This window comes from Anarrhichthys ocellatus, unplaced genomic scaffold (assembly GCF_004355925.1).
Source record: "Anarrhichthys ocellatus isolate YVR2014 unplaced genomic scaffold, GSC_Weel_1.0 scaffold55, whole genome shotgun sequence".
NCBI classification, from domain to species: Eukaryota; Metazoa; Chordata; class Actinopteri; order Perciformes; family Anarhichadidae; genus Anarrhichthys; species Anarrhichthys ocellatus.
Window position 1 is genome coordinate 205470 of NW_022280085.1, and position 19377 is coordinate 224846.

General features: G+C 41.6%; 2 protein-coding genes across 2 annotated transcripts; both read left to right on the forward strand.

Moving 5' to 3' along the window:
* The first annotated feature begins 1285 nt into the window (after positions 1-1285).
* On the forward strand, positions 1286-14668 carry LOC116396342 (aconitate hydratase, mitochondrial-like). Its single transcript, XM_031870897.1, has 18 exons — positions 1286-1357; positions 2756-2898; positions 3369-3627; positions 4590-4682; positions 4936-5094; positions 5208-5358; positions 5539-5643; positions 5734-5825; positions 6737-6842; positions 7252-7409; positions 7579-7652; positions 8358-8469; positions 8666-8848; positions 9138-9233; positions 9450-9641; positions 9848-9980; positions 10867-10988; positions 11112-14668. Exons 1-18 carry the CDS (start codon positions 1322-1324, stop codon positions 11241-11243), a joined length of 2346 nt encoding a protein of 781 aa, XP_031726757.1. The 5' UTR covers positions 1286-1321; the 3' UTR covers positions 11244-14668.
* Positions 14669-15409: 741 nt separating this feature from the next.
* polr3h (polymerase (RNA) III (DNA directed) polypeptide H) lies at positions 15410-19307 on the forward strand. The gene is made up of 7 exons (XM_031870898.1): positions 15410-15447; positions 15529-15761; positions 16560-16656; positions 16950-17036; positions 17749-17812; positions 17976-18210; positions 18462-19307. Exons 2-7 carry the CDS (start codon positions 15651-15653, stop codon positions 18510-18512), a joined length of 645 nt encoding a protein of 214 aa, XP_031726758.1. The 5' UTR covers positions 15410-15447; positions 15529-15650; the 3' UTR covers positions 18513-19307.
* The last annotated feature ends 70 nt before the right edge of the window (positions 19308-19377 follow it).

The window sequence follows — 19377 nt, forward strand, 5'->3', positions numbered from 1 at the left end:
TTTGTAGTTTTCTGTGGTGCTGAACAATTTGCTAAAAATACAAGTGGTGATAGCAACAGAGTCTCTATTGGCTGAGATGGGGGAGGACCATCAGATTATTGGGCTGCATCGTCCACTCAGCAGCTAAAGAAACCTGACTTTCACCAGGGGCTTGTGGGAGATGGTGTTCTTATCACTAAATGGCGTGTGGTAATGAGAGTGTTAAATTATAAGACGTGCTTTAGGGTATTTTGAAGTATTGTGTGATGGATTAGAGGTAGAGAAAATGATCAAAATAGGATAGGGTTGAAATGACGCACCAATGGAACACATGGTACAAAGCCCAAATATACTTTTTACATTTGCTTACTTCAGTGTCCTCCAGCCAAGGTTATGTTATGCTTTTATGCAATTAGTGTCCAATATTGCATTAAACTATGAAAAGATACTCATTATATTGATATCATATTATATGTGATAGCATGCTATTTATTATATTACATTATAAATATGGTGTTAAGTAAGTCTTGAGAACTTTACTGAAGAAAATAAATAATACTACACTCTGTAGGACGGTAAATTCTGAAAACTGACATATCATATATAAATGTAGTGGGGTAAAATTACTAAATTCAATGTAGTGGGGTAAAATTACTAAATTCTCCTCTGAAAGGAAGTTCAGTAGGAGTATAAAGTAAAGTTTTGCCTAGTTGCCTGTTTATCCACGTTATCAGGATACTGGCACATATAAGTCATGTAAAAACGTAATAGAGAAATCAGAGAAAGACTGTTGGAAGGGAATATAACTGGTGTTAATGTCTCATCAATACGTTTATGGAATAATAGTCAAACAGTTGTTATTACTACAACTACTACTAATACTGGTGCTAAGAATAACAATGATTCGTTGTATTTTGGGGCGACCGTGGCTATGGGGTAACCGGTAACCGCGAGGTCAGCGGTTCGATCCTTGGCAGCTACGTGTGCTATGCCGAAGTGTACCTGAGCAAAACACTGAACCTCTACCTGCTCCCCGGGCGCCTGTCATTGGCAGCCCACTGCTCCCTACATAGGGATGGGTCAAATGCAGAGAACTTTTTAACCCTGCGGGACACAATATTATATATTACATATTATTATATATACACGTATATAAACATTATTATTTTAATGATATTGACAATATTCTATTTTAATTATAAAAAACATTGCTTTATTTATACACAAGCTTTATTATATTTAATATTTTGTATTTATTATTTAACCCAATGATAAAATAACGGGCTTCTTCATCCTGTTACGTCACATGTGAGCGACACATTCATCTTTGTCAGTGAACAAAATGGCGTCTTACTGCTTAACTGTCACTAGGCTGCGGGTAAGAAAACGTTATTTTACTCTTTCAGAGTTCGTAAATGCCTTGATATCGAGTACATGTGTGACAACAGCTATGTTATATCGTGTAGTAAAGCCGCCATTGCTTAAGTTTGACGGACGACGGGTAAATAGAGTAGAGCGCGCACCGAGCCGCTCGAGACAGGTCACAGTGTCCTCGCTTGACTCACGACAGCGACGCATTCGAACGGTTATAAACTATTACCGACCTTACAGCAACCAATATTATACCGTATTATTGTTAATAGCAGTGTCAACTTTAGTCAACATTAAATGATTAGAGGCTAAGAACGGCTCTAGGTGCACTGATGCTTGCAAGGTGATCGCAAGGTTACGGAGAAAGAAGACGAAAATGGTTGCCAGAGTAACGTGGTTGAGTTGTCTGAGTTTATGATTTACCATATTTAACTCCTTTAGCCAACATTTATGAGAGGATGACATTGTCTTTTTTTACATTTAAGGAGAATCAATTGACAATGTGTAAAAGGCCACAGTCCTCAGTCTCGCCTATAAATCACGTTTAGTTTATTATTTGGGTCGCGGTAGATAGCATATTATTGCATTGAGTTGACATTATATGAAAACTATGCATTCAAACAGGTTCTTTATGAACCACCTGCTACCTGTTATTCTCAAAATAAGTGTCTGAAACACTGAGCCTGCTGCCCAGTAGTGTGTCAGTGTGAGGGCGTCTGAGCAAATGTTCTACTGCAGCTGGTTTATTCACACAGATCTGGTTTGTAGTTAATAGTGCTCCCCTGTTACCTCTAGTGCTTATACATAGTAAACAGTGTACTGTATCAGTCACTAACAGCCTGGCAGGTGAGGCTACCAACTGAAATATGAGCTCTATAAACTTTCACCCAGTTTTTTCTGGGCACAGTGACTTTCCACTGAATATCAACACTGAGGGTCAGATAGTAAGAGCATCTGGTATGTATTGCCTACTATCACTCATTGGCATGGGTATAATAATGATATTATTATAGCTTGCTTTGCTGGTAGTGGCAAATGACCTCACCTATTGCAAATTACTCAAAAACCTGAAGCAGTGTCCTGATTAAACTATCTAATAAAGCTTTACATTGCAGACTTTTAAGTTATTGAAAGAAATATCTTGAAAGGCTTCATACCGTCTGATATTGCTGTAGCAGGAAGATTTGGGCAGTATTTTAACAGCCTGTACTCAATACTAGCATGAACAAAATCCTGACATTCAAATTCAGTCTTCACAATACAGCACAACAAGTTTTAATTGCCTCCGTTTCCCCTTCATAGTTATTATGTAACTCAGAACTGAATGTGTTAGTCGTGGACTGCACAGTAAAACATTGTTTATGGTGTTATTCCTCAAAACCGTCTTCTGTTTCCTCTGGTCTAGCTCGCCCTTGGAACCGGGGCAAGGCGTATTCATGTCTCCGCGGCCTTCAGCGCCAAGGCCAAGGCGGCCATGAGCCGCTTTGAGCCCGGCTCCAGCATTAACTATGAGAAGATGCACGAGAACATCAACATCGTGCGCAGGAGGTCAGCGGTTGCCCATCTCAGAAATACACATGAACATACAGAGTTTGATTTACAGTTTGGCTCACGAGGAATAGCTGGTGTTTGTTACAGCTTCACAGTTAATCTTAGCGTTAATCACAGTGTTGACTTGTGAGACCCAGCCGGGCCCACGGAGCTAACTTTAGACGTCCTGGTGTTTTTCTCTCACTGAGCTTAACACATGCTGTAATCCAGGAATAGGAAAAGCCTTTTGTGTGGCTGTCATATGACTATTATATGAAAAGTTAAAGTGTTTGCTGTCCTGATAAGTTTCTTTTTGGTATTGAGGGCTTTTTCCATGATTCTTTGCAACAGACAAGATAGAAGGACACTGCAAGAACACTTCAAATACATTTGTATAGATATTACAAGTTTTTAGCTTATAGTATCTACAATTCATGTCCAGCACATCACAGTTTTTAAAGAATGTTTCCATTAATCCACGCCACCAGGCTCAGCAGGCCCCTCACTCTGTCGGAGAAGATTGTGTACGGTCACCTGGATGATCCAGCAGGGCAGGATATCGACCGCGGACGCACCTATCTGCGCCTGCGTCCAGACCGCGTGGCTATGCAGGATGCTACTGCTCAGATGGCAATGCTTCAGTTCATCAGCAGCGGTCTGCCCAGGGTGGCGGTTCCCTCCACCATCCACTGTGATCACCTGATCGAGGCTCAGATCGGAGGGCCGGAGGATCTGCAAAGGGCCAAGGTTAGGACAGATTGATAGAGTATTATACCCAGTATATTATACATATAGTTTTATGGTACAGTCATCGGTTGCAAATTGACATCAGAAGTAGGGTTGCAAAATTCTGGGAATTGTCAAGGTGTAAACTTTCCATGGGAAGAAACAGGAAATAAAATAAAATGTAATATAGGGGTTATCTTCCCAGGCTGTGTTTACCATGTCATATGCAGATGTAAACAAACCCTTCACATACCATTAAGCAGACATATTCTGTTCATTCACCAACTAAATCCTTTAATTTGTCAATTACCTACTGTGTGAAATGTACCTTGTAGTTAGCTAGCAAGTTAACTGATGGGGAAAGGTACTTTGAGTATTTGAGCCAACAATGCGGGCTGTGTGCAAACCTAGGGTTTAAAGTAAACAACTAATTCGTACACTAAATGTTTTACAGAAATTTAAGAAACTCCTCAATTAGCATGCTAATTGAGGAGTTTCATCCAACATTGTAACAGCTAGCTAGCAAACAACTAGCAGAGAGAAGTTATAAACTGTGTACTTTAACTGAAATATCATAAAGAAATATAATATATTCACTCCGGTAATAAAAACTAAACTTACATCATGAAAGCATGTTGTCATTTGATTCAGCCAATGCAGCAGTGTGGGCTGCACATGTGACGGGAGAATGCACTGTGCATGCAGAGGGTTGTAATTTTACTGCCAAAGGGATCTGTACATGTGATGGAAGAGTGGCTGCTGAGTGCAGTGTGTGGTTACAATCCCATTGAATGATTATACTTTTAACCAGAACATGCCATAAGACCTAGTGTTGTTGTTTTTTGACAGTTTAATCAAATTGTCTGTTGAAGTACAGGATTCAGGCTTAAGTGTTGCAGCCAAGTTTATTATGTTTTGGTTCCATCACGGATACTCCAGTATCATATATGACTATAACTCTTCCACATTCACCCGTAACACAGGAAGTAAACGAGGAGGTGTACAACTTTCTTGCCACTGCTGCTGCCAAATATGGAGTAGGCTTCTGGAAACCCGGATCAGGGATCATCCATCAGGTACAGTACACTGATTTTATAACAATGCTGTAAATGGCTTTTCTAATACTGGAAAATGTGTTCGCATATTGTTTCTCTTGGATGTTTGACCTTCACTTTACAGAATGATGAGTGTCAGACTGTGAGACACTCATCATTCCAGAAAAGGACACTTCCAGGAAAGTAGTCTATTTCAAATAGCAGTCTGTGGAAATTGTATGTCCCAAGGGAAAAATGTGTGGCTGACTGTGAATGTTCCTTTTTATTTGGACAGATCATCCTGGAGAACTATGCCTATCCTGGAGTGATGCTGATTGGTACCGACTCCCACACTCCCAATGGCGGTGGCCTGGGGTCCATCTGTATTGGAGTGGGTGGAGCTGATGCCGTGGATGTCATGGCTGGAATCCCATGGGAGCTCAAGTGTCCTAATGTGAGTTCTCAACACCTGAAATCTTGTATATAAATTTTTATTTCATGAGAAGTTTCAACCACTTAATCGGTTTGTTTTGTTTAAACCTGTGTGTTTTTGTTTTTTCCCTTCAGGTGATTGGAGTGAAGCTGACAGGAAGCTTGTCTGGCTGGACTTCTCCAAAGGATGTCATCCTGAAGGTGGCTGGCATCCTGACTGTGAAGGGCGGAACTGGAGCCATTGTGGAGTATCATGGGCCTGGAGTTGACTCCATCTCCTGCACTGGTAAGGATGAGATACAATACGAGACCTGAAACGCTGGTGGAAGACCTTCTCTGTGTTTACATCCGAAAGTCATAGACAGGAGACGGCTTAAACTAACATCCATATCTTGCTCGATGTCTTCAAACTTGGGGCAGTATATTTTACTCCAAGGGTAAAGTGACACTCTATTTTTTTTTTTAGGAATGGCCACTATCTGTAACATGGGTGCTGAAATTGGAGCCACCACGTCCATCTTCCCCTACAACCACCGCATGAAGACGTACATGGAGAAGACTGGCCGTGGAGGTCAGTCTCCTACTGTTAGTCTCTTGTCTGTTTAGTCTTTATTCACTGTGTCTTACCTCCAACGGTGTCCCCTTCTTCATCCCCTCTCAGAGATTTCTGCTGTGGCTGATCAATTCAAAGATGACTTGGTCCCAGATAATGGCTGTGAATACGACCAGGTCATAGAGATTAACCTGAGCGAGGTGAGTCAAAACATCAGTCGTGTCGGCATGTCCAAATCCATCCTACATACTATTCTTTACTGTCGTACTAATAGTTATGGTATGGTGCTGCTTCAGTAGTATGCAAAGAACTCGCTATACTTTTGGAATGGTCAAAACAGACTTTAGGATGTCCAAACCAACCAAGATTTTCTGGAGCAGTCTTTCACCACCTCCCCCAAATATTTTAATTATTTTCCAGCTGTGAACAGCTTCTCCACTTCCTTTGTGCATTGCCTTATGAGAGAATAATATCCATCAACAGAACACTGTATTTAGTATGCATGAGGCATGTTTAAATATTATTCTTTTAGTCACTTTTCCAGTGTGAATACAATACAAACTTAGCTAGAATCAGGAAGTAGAATGGATTTAAGTCCTACCACCATAAAACATGTGGGGCTCACTGTGTGTGGACACAGGAGTCACAGTGTTATGTATTAGATAATCTGATTAGGGCGTGCTACGTTAAGACAAGCGTCATCATAGAAACCTGTTAATTAAAACATTGATTAGCTTGATGAATGACCTATATACTGACACTGGGCGGTAAACCAAGAATCACTGACCTACCATTTTTGTTATGCTGGTATGTTAAGTAAAAGCTTTCCTGAGAAGATTTCAAGTGCTGTTCACTAAAAAATAAAATACAATACAGCACCCACTTCTCATTTAGCCATGTACTTTGTCTTGTTTTTGGTATCATGTGGTTATAATGGTGCATTAGGCAGCTTAATTGTGCTTTTAGTGTTCCTCTTTTAATATTATTGTGTGTGTGTGTGTGTGTGTGTGTGTATATATATATATATATGTATATCTATATTATAGCATAAACAAACATTTACTCAAATTGTGACATTGCTTCATTAAGCGTGGTTTCCCTCCTCTCACAGTTGAAGCCTCACATCAATGGACCGTTCACCCCTGACCTGGCTCACCCCGTGTCTCAGATCGGAACGACAGCTAAGAAGAACGGCTGGCCCCTGGAGGTTAAAGTTGGTCAGTATTTGTGACACCGCTGTCTTATCTTACAATCGTCCATGTTTTTAACGCTTTGTTTCGAGAAATTGGATATTTCTTATTTTTGTTCCTGCGAACTGTGTTGTTGACCAGATATGATGAGGTCACATTACAGCCCTGTCATGCGGTCCTCCAAAGTATATTACTACTGACTGCAATATAGTTCCAATCATTGACAGAATGACTAGAATATGATTATGATGATTAAGATTTGTAAGTACAGACTTGCTTGTCTTTTGTGTGTTTTCCTCTTCAACAATTTTCCTCTCATATCATATACAAATTTAGATGAATACTTCCAACCTGCCACTGTAACTGTATACACATTTACTTTAGTTTTCTTGTTCTCAGTTCTCCTCTTACAAACATTGAACTTTGTCTCCTGCAGGTCTGATCGGCAGCTGCACCAACTCGAGTTATGAGGACATGGGCAGGGCGGCCTCTCTGGCCAAGCAGGCTCTGGATAGAGGTATGAAGTGCAAGGCCCAGTTCACAGTCACCCCTGGCTCTGAGCAGATCCGTGCCACTATCGAGAGAGATGGATATGTGAGTCAGAACCTCCCCAACATTTAGCAAGTGACCCATAGCATTTTGGTAGCTCGTTTCCTGTTCCTGTTTTTTTCTTTTTACACATAATACATTTATACAATCGTGTGTGTTTGAAGATGCAGGAAAGGATTTATTTTTTTAAATGTTCATGTTTTCCCTCTTTCAGGCCAAGATCCTGAGTGATGTTGGCGGAATCGTCCTCGCCAATGCGTGTGGACCCTGCATCGGACAGTGGGACAGGTATGAACCTCATTTGTAATTGGCTAATTGTGCCCCACTGGTAGCAGCGTCATGACAGTTGATTAGTCTGTTCTGCCAATGCTTTGGTCCAAAATACCTCAACAACCACTGGCCAGATTGCCACGACATTTTGCAGAAGTATCTCCAGATGTTGATTTCGGAGTATTTCCTCTTTACCAACACTGGTTCTTGACTGGATTTCCATTAAATGTACTGTGAATATTTATATGAATACTAGTGTTTCTGGTGACCTTTCCTCTCATACTACCTGTGCACCATTTAAAAAAAACTTTACACAAGAAATATCAATCTTCATGCTCATCAGAACTCTTCCAATTTTGGATGTTTGATAAACCTTCTTGTAGGATTAATCAGAGGCCAAAATGACACATTTATATGCAGTGAATCTTTTAGGCAGATGTCATGAGATTTACTCATGAACCCTTTAATGGCTCTTCCTCTAGTAAGGCTGTAAGAACAGGGAAGTCATCAAAATGTTGTTTGTGCCAACACTTTCATGTTGTTGCTTGTAATGTACACTGTAGTCCAGTAGCAGGCCGGTAGACTTTTAGTCTTGTAAACCGATATGAAACAGGTAGCTCACTGCACAAAAGTATCAAAGATCAAACAAAAGAATTCCTCTGAGTGATGTAGGTTCGACACAATGCATCAGACTAACATGCTCTGTGTTTTCACTTTCTTCAGGAAGGATGTGAAAAAAGGAGAGAAGAATACAATTGTCACGTCCTACAACAGGAACTTCACCGCTAGGAACGACGCTAACCCAGCTACCCATGCTTTTGTCACCTCTCCTGAGGTAAGAAGTACTAAAGGTTGAACACCAAGCAAAAAAACAACAACAAGCTCAGCGATTCAATAGACAGGCTTACAGTAGCTCATGCATACAGCATAGTGGCTGTGTGGAGGACTTGACAATGACATTCTTATTTGAGTTTCCCTCGATGGCTTTGACATTTGCTCACCCTAAATGCCTTTTCTGTAATTCAATGTAGATCGTCACTGCCATGGCGATCGCCGGGACCCTCGACTTCGACCCAGAGACCGACTACCTGACCGCTCCGAATGGAGAGAAGTTCAAGCTGGAAGCCCCCTCCGGTGACGAGCTCCCCTCAAAAGACTTCGACCCGGGCCAGGACACCTACCAGTACCCCCCCGCCGAAGGCACCTCAGTAACGGTATTTTTGATTTTATATATTTTTTTAAAGATGCAGTATCTGATCCCAACTATTATATTATAAACAGCCTTTTAGTGAGCTGAGTTTGAACCAGCACAAGAAACAGTGTGATCAAGGCTTGTTTTGACAGAAAATTTGTAATGTGACCGTTGTCTAGACAGAAAAAGACAAACATTTTTGTTGGTGTATAAATAAAACTCAGTTTGATCTGGAAGTTGTCCGCCCCACTATCCTTTGAAAATATTCTAGGAAGAACATTTACATCTTTCTCTGATTTGATGTTGTTCAGGTGAACGTGAGCCCCTCCAGCAACCGTCTGCAGCTTCTGGAGCCCTTCGACAGGTGGCACGGAAAAGACATGGAGGACATGAGGATCCTCATCAAGGTGAGCAGTGAAATGGAAGGAAAGTTGTGGTGGACTAGTGCAGATTACAAGACTTATATTATATTATATTATATTATATTACATTATCATGTTTTAGCTCATTCTTTCACAACGCTGTTTAAAACTCCACTGAATTATTTAAATGTTGTGTGTAACAGCCGTTGTTTCTTATCTGTTACTTAACTTCCTGTCCTCTCTTTTCCTCCGCTGGTGTAGGTGAAGGGAAAGTGCACCACTGACCACATCAGCGCTGCTGGGCCCTGGCTGAAATTCCGCGGTCACCTGGACAACATCTCCAACAATATGCTGATTGGTGCAGTCAACATTGACAATGACGGCATCAACAAGGTGAAGAACCTGCTGACGGGAGAGTTCGGAGGTGTGCCTGATGTGGCCCGCCACTACAAGGTGAGTGTGATGGGCCGAGTGCGTTGATGAACTGAACTTTATAACCGTGAACCTATACGAAGGCTTGATCTACTGCAGGACTGTTGTTTTAGACCGCGTTAGTTCCAGCAACATATCTCCTCCATGGGACTTTACTTGTCTTCTCTGTCCTCGTCCTGACAGCAGTTAAAATGTTTTCTTTGTCTTTGTTTAACTGTATAATCCAGGCCAATGGAGTGAACTGGGTGGTGGTTGGAGATGAGAACTACGGAGAAGGATCCAGTAGAGAGCACGCTGCCCTAGAACCACGACACCTTGGAGGACGCGCCATTATCGTCAAAAGCTTTGCCAGAATCCACGGTAAGTTTCAGAGCACAGAAAGAGAAAACATGCAAACATCATCTGCATCACTGCAGCCACGTGCAATTCTATTATGAGTCTGTGGCGCGATGTTCTGGGGTAGTCCTTTCGTTCCTGTCTCGTGAACGCAATATCTCTGGACGGACTTTCAGTAGATCTAGCACAAACATCTACTTACGGATGAAGTGATTAGAATCTGGTGGTCAAAGGTCACTAAACACATTTTTGGCCATAACTCAAGAATTCATATGCTAGTGATGACAATTTCACACCAATGTCTAAAAGAATAAAATGAGGAATTGATCACATTTTGGGCAGACGCGGATGTAAACTACAACTTGACTGTTTGGGCGGAGGCATACAATTGAAAGGCGGGAATTCTAGCTACCCATACATCTACACACATGTAGAGGCAACAGGGCAGCAATATCTTAATCTGTATGTTTGGGTTCCAGAGCAAGCTGATGATTATTTAGTCTGGCATGTTTACAGTCTGCCAGAATAAGGAGTGTCTATGAGAGTCTCCAAGTTATACTTGCAGTCCATTAGGGCCAGTTTATTACTGGAGTTCCTCAGAACCAGAAAAACAATCAAATAAATGCTGTTGCATGTAGTTGATAGTTTGCATGTCTGTCTACAAAGCTTTCAACATAATTTGGTCTTGACTAATAACATTTCCAATCACATGAATTCTGTGTAAATGGAACAGCTAATTCATCATGAGAACTGGAGACGCATGCTTTAATCTCCGTGACCTTGTATTTCTGTGTAACCGATATACTGACAGACGAGGAGCCCTTCTCTGGTTACCTGATGGAAGTACAGTGTGAGCCGGCGTGTTGCCGTTACGTCTCATTTTTCCATCTGTTTTCTTTTTCCTCCCCAGAGACTAATCTGAAGAAGCAGGGCCTGCTGCCTCTGACTTTTGCCGAGCCCCACGACTACGACAAAATTCGCCCCGATGATAAGATTTCAATCAATGGGCTGCAAACCCTTGTTCCCGGCAAGGTGAGGAATATTCTGCACTAATGAAACACCGATCCAAAGGACAGCCGAGCTTCTCTTAACATTACGTTGAAGATAAACAGGATAAATGTTTGACACATGATCTCGGTTGCCTCCTACCTCCAGGCCCTGACGGCAGTAGTCAAGCACAGCGATGGCAGCCAGGAGTCCATCACTCTAAACCACACCTTCAATGAGACGCAGATCGAGTGGTTCAAGGCCGGCTCCGCTCTCAACAGGATGAAGGAGCTCCAGTAATTGGTGGAGAGGAGGGAGGTGGGGCCTGTAGGGGCCGCTGAGGGGCCTTGGCGTGGGTTAAGAAGGGGAGAAATATGGGCCGAGAGAGAGGGGGGGCTTTGCAAACAGGAAGAGACAATGTGAACGGTAGATGGTAACCAGACTTGTTCATGTTAACGTTGGTTTTAGAGGAACGCTGTAGTCATGCTCAGTTAAAGACAACACACACACACACACACAAGGTCGCTGTACAGATGAAAAGCGCACACACACACACACACGAGCGCGTACATGCACAGACAGGATTACTGTGAAAGCTCTCCCCGACGAATCACACAAACGCCCTCAAACGGTCGCACATAATCGAAGCTTAGCAGTGTGCGTCTTTAATAGGCAGCATCGTTTTCACCGGCAGCACTTAGTTGTTCATTGAGTGTTTCCCTGCAGCGTTCAGCTGATTCATACACAGACGCTCATCTTTCTCTATCAAACGTAGCACTTATTCTCCAAATTATGTGTAAATACAGGCTGGTGGAAGCATTAACATAAAGCATGATTCATTATCAGCTACACTATATACACCCTTTAATGTCCGTATCCAGCAGTATACAAACCTGATTAAGGCCCTGAATTAATAAAGTTAAATGAACCGTTTGTCTCCAAAATAGTTTCCATCCAAACAGCTTAATAAGCTCACTGTGTTCAACTCGCATGAATGTTCTTTTCCTTCATTTCCTCCAGAACATCTCTCCCACATGCTCTCTATCATTACAATGCACCACATGGTGATGAACTCCACTAGTCGTCTTTCATTGTCCTCCTGTAGAAAGCTGCTAGAATTGCCATTATTGACTTAAACAAGCGTTCCCTTGCTTATTGTAGTTTGGAGCCACACTGTAAACACTCTACCAGGCACACTTATTTACTGTAGCGCAGTATCCTTGAAATCCCATCAGCCCCTGTACTGTCATTGGAGTCCAGTCTGCATCACTCAGTCTGAGCCCTTGTGTTTTTCATGCTGCTGCTGCACTTTTTACTTTCCCAGACTGCTACATTTCGGCCAACATGCGAATCTGCGTTCACTCCCCGCTGCTCTTCCATTGGTTGCTTGCTCGTTCTCATTGTCTTTTTGTATGATATAACACCCCACTGTGTGACAACTTGGGACTAGGACACCCAACCACAACACATACTGCCATTGTGTTAGTGCTAGCCTTGCTATTTCTTTTTCTTTCCGTGTGTGTGTGTGTGTGTGTGTGTGTGTGTGTGTGTGTGTGTGTGTTATGCATGGTTGTTTTTATTGGGTAACATCGGTCTGTGTTTGCATCTGTGTGTCCCTCTTAGCTCATTCTGTCTCTCTCGTTGATCTCACCAGGCTGCTGCAGTCTAAACCACAACCTGAAATGTTTGGGGACATGAGCTATAATCAAATTTGTGTTGCTAGAAATTGAAGCAACATTTTTAATGTACATTCTGGTGTAGCATATAGACACAGGAACTCTTCTGTGCCCATAGAAATTGCAGCATAACAGCGTCGCAAAAAGTCCGCTGCAATGTCCAGAGAAAGCTCTTCTCTTTGATAGTCTGTCTTTAGTCTCGTCGTCCCAATGAAATCCTCTGGAACGAAGCTTCATAGACGTTATGTTGTTGTGGTTTCGCTGTGTTAAAGTTTTTCTGTTTGTCCTCACTATCATCTTGGAGTTGCCAGCGTGTGAAATTGCCTCGTGTAGCTGCAATGGGAGATGATGTGTTTGTCTTGGCATTGAATGTTTTTCTTCAGGATGAGGTTCGGCCCTCCATAGCATGAGGAGGCCTGCTGTCTTCTTACACACAATCTAGTGTCCAGATGCCTGTACACTAGCACTTTGTAGAGTTAGGAAAGTAGTGTTAGCTGTGCTTCCTTTAGTCTCTGCAAACATTTTACCCTTCAGCGCTCATCTCTGTCTTACAACTTGTAATGTCCTTTAATTGATACACAAGTTTTGAGACTGTAGAAACGTATTCAACATCATTCTTGTGTTAAGTCTTGCCATGATGTAGACCTAGTATGCGCCACTGAAACAGTCTGGTTATATATTTGTGTGGGCTTGGGGATGTTTGAGGTCATTGTTATGTTTTGCGTGGGATTACGCTGTTTAGCTCTTGGAGAGTCTTTAAATCCGTCACTTCTTCATTGTTCAGTCTACGAAGACTTCGCTTTAGGTTGATAATTACAGTTACTGAGTTAAATCCCGATGTACTAAAAAAGAGTTTGGACCTGTGTGTAAATGATGTGATATATATATAGCTGCACTTTGTATAGGGGTGTGTACAGAAATGATAAAATCATTATATAGATATATAAATAAAGAGAATGAGAGAGCAAGTAACATGCTGTGTGCTGCCTGTCTAAGTGAGAGCTGTTAACTCTGTTTGTGACGACTTGTGACATAACGTCATGAAATAGTGTCCCCTCTGTGGTCTTCATTGACCTAATGGTTTCACAAAGTTGTGGGTGAAGTTAAAGCACAGGTACTGGATTGTAGCTTTCGGTTGCTACTGGGCTTCTACGGTGAAACGGGGCTTGTAATCCCTAGGTAGGTGACTCTTGGTTGCTTTGTGTATATTTCGCAATCGTTTTGTTCAAATCATTTTCAGGGACAGAGGTGATTAGAAACAGCAGCAGCCGTTAAAGACGTTTTGGACATGAATGAGAACGTGAAGGGGTTATCTGTTCATAAATTCAACATTTTGAGAATCATCATGTGTTCATGCCCTCTTTAAAACCCATCACTTTGATGGTTAAACACTCATCACTGTATCAGATTTACTGCCAAAGATGCCTGATGGAAACACTGACATGTTGAGAAGTAATGGTTAGTTGTGTTTGAGAAATCAGCCATTATTATGTGATCTTTCATACAAATCGCAGTGTGTATAATTATCTGATGACGTACAGAGTGTTGTTACCTATAGAATTCACCAGGATCAATGTTTATCGGTAAAACATCTTAAAAAGTACTGATTCGTTTAATCATCCTTCGTCCTCCGTCAGCACATTTAAAAACAGCGGCGTGTGAAGCAGTTTGCTCATTCTGTGATGTACGATGATGCTTTGATGTTCACGAGTTTTAGAAAGCGCTACTGTAGAGTGACAAATCAAATGGTGTTCATGAAGGCATGCCTATTGTGTCATTTTGTACTCGGGTGTGCTCTGTTTGGCTTCCTCTGATGTGTGTAAAGACAATTTTACAACATGCTTCACTTGTTCAGATACAGCAAATAAATATGGAATATGAACATCTGTTTTATTACAGTGATGATTCCCCTCACACTCCGGTTTCAGCATTCAACTTTTTAAAAGTCGATGATTCAAAAGCCTGCCGTTGTATTGCTTGAGAGGTTGAAAATATCTTGACATTAACAAAATAACCAGTAAATTAATAAAGATAAAGTTGTGAAGTGAATGTATTTGTGGTTTTATTTGCTCAATGAAATGAATACTAAGCTCCTGTGATTGTCAGTCATGTAGTGTTACAGGCTTCTAGCAGCTGAGGAGGAGTTTGCTTCAGGTGTTTGTTGCGGCCCTCGTGTGCTTCTTAAGAACTCCAACAGCCTGTGATCCTCACGTTCATTATATCAACTATATTTCTATTATGGTAACGTTCATCTGTCACTTGCAGTGTCAAAACATCAAACATAAGGAAATATGTATGCAATACCCTGGAAATATTTAGGCTATACATAAACTAAGTTTGTGATTTTAGTAATTCAGATCAGAAAAATAAGTATTTGATATTTTCACTGTGTTTACACAGTACGAAATATCATACTAGATGTATGTAATCGTTCATGTCATTATGGGATGGATGTGTTTATTTCCTCCAGATAAAGTTTTTAATGGCATTTTGTTAACAGAGAATTGAACAGTTGTGACATAAAGGTCACATTCCTTTGAAAACAGAAAATAAAGGGTTTGCATCAGAACGTTTGCATCCATTTGGCTAATCATATATTTTTATAAGATATCTATCTTTTTTTATATATATATATTTTATCTGTAAAAAGTATAGAAACCAAATGGCACGTTATGGTAATACTATTACAAATGATCACATATCAATAATTATACACTATAATAGAGCTTCAAAATTGTGCACTGTAGCTTTAAGTTTTGCGACAAGTCGTAAAAACGCATTGTCGTAAACCATCACGTGGAGACATCATGGATGCGTTTGAGTTTGCCGTAGGTTATTACACTTTTATTGGTGTCTTTAGCTAGATTGTGAACAATTGTCGAAATTTTGATTTGATCACATCTCTGCAGAAAAAGAGGAAATGCTGTCCCGACAGTAGGAGACACCCCGCAGCTCAACTGACAGCTCCGTTCAGTCGTTTCTCCGCAGCGTGTGCGTTTGTGTGTGCGTGTACCTGCTCACGGTCTGCAGCATGTTCGTGTTGGTGGAGATGGTCGACACTGTCAGGATCCTTCCGTGGAACTTCCAGAGACAACTCAACGAGGCCATAGTGGAGGAGCTGAACAAGAAACTGGCCAACAAGGTGCGCGTGTGCGCGTGAGCGTGACTTCGGCTCGATTTACAACAGTTAACTGTAAAAAAAACTAAACTTTATCACTATTACCTTTATTTAATGAAGCCATCTCCTAAGTGCAGCAGGAGAAATAAGCACAATAATGGAGACAGACAACGAGAAAACACAGACTCACTATCACAAACAAACAGCATCAGAAACAATCACAGAACAGGTTACACAATGAAGAGGTTCAATGCATCCAATGTGAGAGGAGGCTGTCGGATATTAAAGGACTGTAATGAATTCCATTCACACTTAACGCTGAAGTCAATCCTACATCCATACGACTGATGATTGTTCTTCAGTTTACTTTTTATGTTCTGTATCTTCCACCACGTGTATCATTGGAGACTTAAAGGGACAGTTCACCCCAAAAATACATATTTTACCTGTAGTGCTATTTATCAGTTGAGATTGTTTTGGTGTGAGTTGCATAATTTTGGAGATATCGGTCTGCTGTCTTTGGGATATAATGGATCTATGTGGCACACTGCTGTTAGAAACTCAACAACAATGTCTCCTTCCTGAAATCATGACCCAGTTACTCAAGATAACCCACAGACCTTATTGTGAGCAGTTAAGGTCTGTGGGTTATTTTGAAAAATATGTATTTTTGACTGAGTATGCGAGTTATTCTGCACTGTATGTATTTTATGTTAAAGTTAAGCAGAAAAAGGCAGTTTTGCTTATTGAAAGTCTGCACTTGTGTGGAATATTGTAATTTCAGTGTGTCTGCATTACTCTGACCTCCTTTCTTTCCCTCAGGTGGTCTTCAACGTCGGCCTGTGCATCTGCTTGTTCGACATCACTAAACTGGAGGACTCCTATATATTCCCCGGGGACGGAGCCTCACACACTAAAGGTATGATGAGCCTCTCTCATTTCTTCATGTACTGTATTTTCACTACAGCTTTAGATTGCAGACGCATTGCCACATTTTGCAACGCCAGTCCTCCCACTTAGTTTTGTAGTTTTAATTTGTTTATGATAAATTTGATCTCTCGGTGTTCTGGTCAGCCCTGCTAAGAGTAAACTCCTGTAGGACATAGTTTATTGTTAAAGGGAGGGTTGATGAACGGTGTATCTGCTGTGAACGACTTCACCTAACTCTCGCCCGCTGAACGGTTCCCATCTTCCTTTTGGTTTTTCTTTCAGTTCATTTCAGGTACGTTGTCTTTCACCCTTTTCTCGATGAGATCCTGCTCGGCAAGATCAAGTACTGCAGTCAAGAGGGAGTTCACGGTAACTTCTGTCTTTCCATCTCCGCATATTTGATTCAATCTCCAGAAATGTGTTATCTGATTATTTCTCAATGCTCAAGGCGACTTAACATCTTGTTTTGTTCGACCTACAGTCCAAAGCCCAAAGATATTGAATTTGCAATACTTTAAAACAGAGAGAAGCAGCAAATCCTCTCATAGGAGAAGCTGGAAATAAAAAATATGACAAATAAACAATTGACTGTCAGAATAGTTGTCGAGACGTTTTCTGTAGATCTCCTAATTGATTCATTCAGTTGTTTGTTTCTAAATAATAGATTCAAGTAAATTAGTAATTAGTCAGCTCTAGCAGATAACATTGTATATCCGCGTTGTTTATTGATTTATTTTTGACATATTTTAGTGCTGTAGTTTAAATCTTCACTATTCCACTTACATGAGTTTTAATAAATCCCTGAGAAGAGTCCTTTTAGGATCTGAGAGGTTTACAGTTTTTTTTTTCGTCCACTTCCTTTTTCTCACCTCTGGTACCAAAGTCACATGTCGCTGTCCTCCGCTTGCTGTCTACAGCCCATGTGACTTTTTATACAATATAACTTGAATGTTGGAACGATAACGAGATCTGCTGTATGTATTAAAAAGCATTTGGCCTGAAGGCTCCCATGTCTCTGCTTATACGTGCACCAGAAGACACAGAAGCTCTGTGGTAAGACCGTCACCTTTCTGTTTCACAGTGACGATGGGCTTCTTTGACGACATTCTCATTCCACCAGAGTCTCTTCAGCAGCCCGCCAAATTGTATCCTGACAGAAAATGTTCCTATAAACGAAGAGCTGTGATTTGTATCTTCAGAACACTTTTGCCATGTGCATCACATCGCTCTACTATGTAGACTCTGATCTAGAATTGATTGTGACTGTAGCTTAAGTAGCAGCCGAGCCGTCCTTAGCTCCAGCCTCAGCGATGAAGCGGAGCAGGTCTGGCTCTGGGAATACGAGACGGACGAGGGGGCCCACGACCTCTACATGGACCAAGGGGAGGAGATCCGTTTTCGGGTGACGGATGAAGTCTTTGTAGACACCTCGCCGACGGGCCCGGCCGCCGCAGCGACGGAAACGCCGGCACAACCGGGACAGTCGACGGCTCCGCCAGCGGAGGCCACCGAGGAGAAGAAAGAGTCACCGTACACTCTGATTGTAAGAAAACGCCTCATGACTAACACACATTTACATCACCAGGAGACCTCTTCATGGGAAAACTTCTCAACTGTGTTTCTGATAAAGCGGGAAATTCAGTCGGAATTGTGACTGTATCAGACTCTTTGTATTTTGAAGTTGGGTTTTCTCACTAATGTTAACCAAACTCCATTGTGTCCCAGTCAAGGGGCACACTTTTTAATACAAAAGTAGCTTCACGTCCATCCTCACCCATTGTGCTGTTGTTCCAGGGGACCATCTGCGACCCGGGGCTGGGGCTGCTGTCGTGGTGGAACAGTTAGCACTGCAGCGGAGGAAGGAGGACATTTGGTGGTTACGAACAGCTCGGTCAGCGTGACCGATCGGAGAGGCGGAGGACGGCCGGCTGGAGACCCAGAAACCACTGGTTTGGATACAGAAGTGGAGGCATCAAAGTGGAGCTCTCTGAACCAAGATGCTGTTGGTGTAAAGTGACTGATGTGCTCCGCCACGTTGAGACTTGATTGTGTTGTAAATAATGCCCTGAACATACCAGCTCCGTGTCGACATGTGAAGTTGACCGTGTATTTCAAAACGGAATCATTTGATTGACATTTATGCTCATTTCGTGTATTTCACATGCAAATTAACCCCCCAATTCAAAGGAAAACATGTATTATGTCTTTTAATTATTTGAATCATAATGGCATCACTACTTTAGTATGATAGTCGGACATACACAGGTCACAAAATCTGACTTAATGGGTCAAAGTAGGTGCTGTTGAACACTGAACAGCACTTATCAGGGATGAATAAAGTTGGTGCCTAATGATGCCTGAGAGCTTACGGACACTCGAGGTTAAAGAGGAGAGAAATAAGGATGAGTGATACTTTTGTTCATAAAAATTAGACCCACGGGACAAATTATACCGCGTTTGTATCAAGATTCAAACAAAGGTAACATTGCTACAGTAAATAATAATTTTCAATTTTAAAATATTAACTTTTTATTTCAAATGTTACCTCAAACAGGTTTTTGTGCTCGCTTCCTCAGTTTATGAAACAGCCTTGTACTAGTTTGTTGCTGTTTTGCCTGCCAGTAAAAGGATGTATCATCAGCGTGAGTGGTTGTGATTTGTCATGAGTGTGATTATAGGAAGTGTATCAGAAAACGGATTAGCGGCCAGC